The sequence below is a fragment of the Aptenodytes forsteri genome, unplaced genomic scaffold (genome assembly GCF_000699145.1).
Source record: "Aptenodytes forsteri isolate BGI_AS27 unplaced genomic scaffold, ASM69914v1 Scaffold209, whole genome shotgun sequence".
Classification (NCBI taxonomy): Eukaryota; Metazoa; Chordata; class Aves; order Sphenisciformes; family Spheniscidae; genus Aptenodytes; species Aptenodytes forsteri.
Genome location: NW_008795034.1, coordinates 869,977 through 871,338, shown reverse-complemented (window position 1 = coordinate 871,338; position 1,362 = coordinate 869,977). Strand labels below are relative to the sequence as shown.

General features: G+C 64.2%; 1 protein-coding gene across 1 annotated transcript in view; it reads right to left on the bottom strand.

Annotated features, from left to right (window-relative positions):
* Window positions 1–206, bottom strand: part of LOC103896572 (caspase-1) — a 5,311-nt gene extending 5,105 nt beyond the window's left edge. The window contains exon 1 of the mRNA XM_009276438.2: window positions 200–206. Within this exon, the coding sequence (XP_009274713.1) occupies window positions 200–206 (7 nt within the window). The remainder of the gene's footprint in view (window positions 1–199) is intronic.
* Window positions 207–1,362: the final 1,156 nt, after the last annotated feature.

Below are 1,362 nucleotides of genomic sequence, written 5' to 3'. Positions count from 1 at the left end.
CACCCACAGAAAGTGCCCCAGGGAATGGATTTGCAAGGAGCAGGGCTCCAGCTACTCAAGGATGCAGTGTCCCGGGCCCCAGCCTGCATGCTGCGCTGTGTCCCTGTGCATCGGGCCGGCCAGGGCGAGCAGGACCCGGGCAGGACCCAGGCAGGTCCCCATCCCACCACCGAGCCCCAGCACCGCTGGTCGTACTCACCCGCCATCACCCCTCAGTCCCCAGCCTGCCAAAGGATCCGCGAAGTCTATTTCTGCTGCGGGGGGGGAAAACGAAAGCTTATGTTCACAAAAGAAAAAAAAAGTCACAGCTTTACTTCCTGTCTCCCCGCTCGGGCCCTACTGCTGGGCTGTTGACATACCCTGCCCAAGCCCCTACAGTCACCTATAGCCCAGCACACGCCTGCAAGCCCGCCGGGTGTGGGGCCAGAGCCCCTGCGCCCTTTGCAGCCATGCTCGGATTTCCTCCTGGGGGTGCTCAGCACATCCCTGTGACAGTGGGGCATCATGAACGCATGTAACTGGCCCCAGCGCTGCAACACCCAGCACCCACGGGGCGAGGAGGAGGCACATCTCAGAGCCAGGCACGGGGCAGCTCTGCTCCCAGCTCGCAGCCCCAGGGCCTTGCAGAGGCGGCCATCCTCTGCCAAGCACCAACATCCCCTTTGTCCCCACACCCCCAAATCTTCCAAACCTGTCTGGGGCTGACCTCGGCTCATCCCTTCCTCGCGCTGCCCTGTCCAGGCGCTGGCAGGCAGACACTGCCTCGGGCAGCAGCATCCTCAATCCACCCAAGGTTTCACCAGCCCCGTCTCCATCCCGCAGGCACTGGAGGGAAGGGGAGCCTGCCTGAAACGTAAAATCTGGACTGTAAGAAAGCCTGAGGTTGCCCCATAACTATATTAGTAGGGCTGTTTTGCAGGGCAGGTTGAGTGCAGGGTGAGATCTGGGTTGGAATGGCAGAAGTAACGCCAACGATGGGGAAACGCAGGGATGAGCCGTGGGGAAGAAGGACATCCAGCCCCTTGGGAGGTAGAGGCAAGCAGCGGCTGAGCTGTGGAGCGCAGCAGCTGCTGAAGGCTGAGCAGGGCGATAAAACAGGGAGGCCTTAAGATCTTTTTACCGTCCCAAAGGCTCCCGCGGGCCCGTTGGGGGGGCCTGCCACACCGCAGCTCCGAGGTGCCCCAACCCTGTGACAAGACCCCGGCGCCATCCTGCCCTGGCCAGGACACCGCTCGTGGGAGGCGGCGCCGCCCGTCAGGGGCCCGGGCTCCCCCGGCGCCTGCCCACACCACGGCCCTCGGCGGGTGGCTGCTGCCCGCGGAGTTGGACGGTGTGGGGCACGTACCCCCGGGGGGCTGCTTG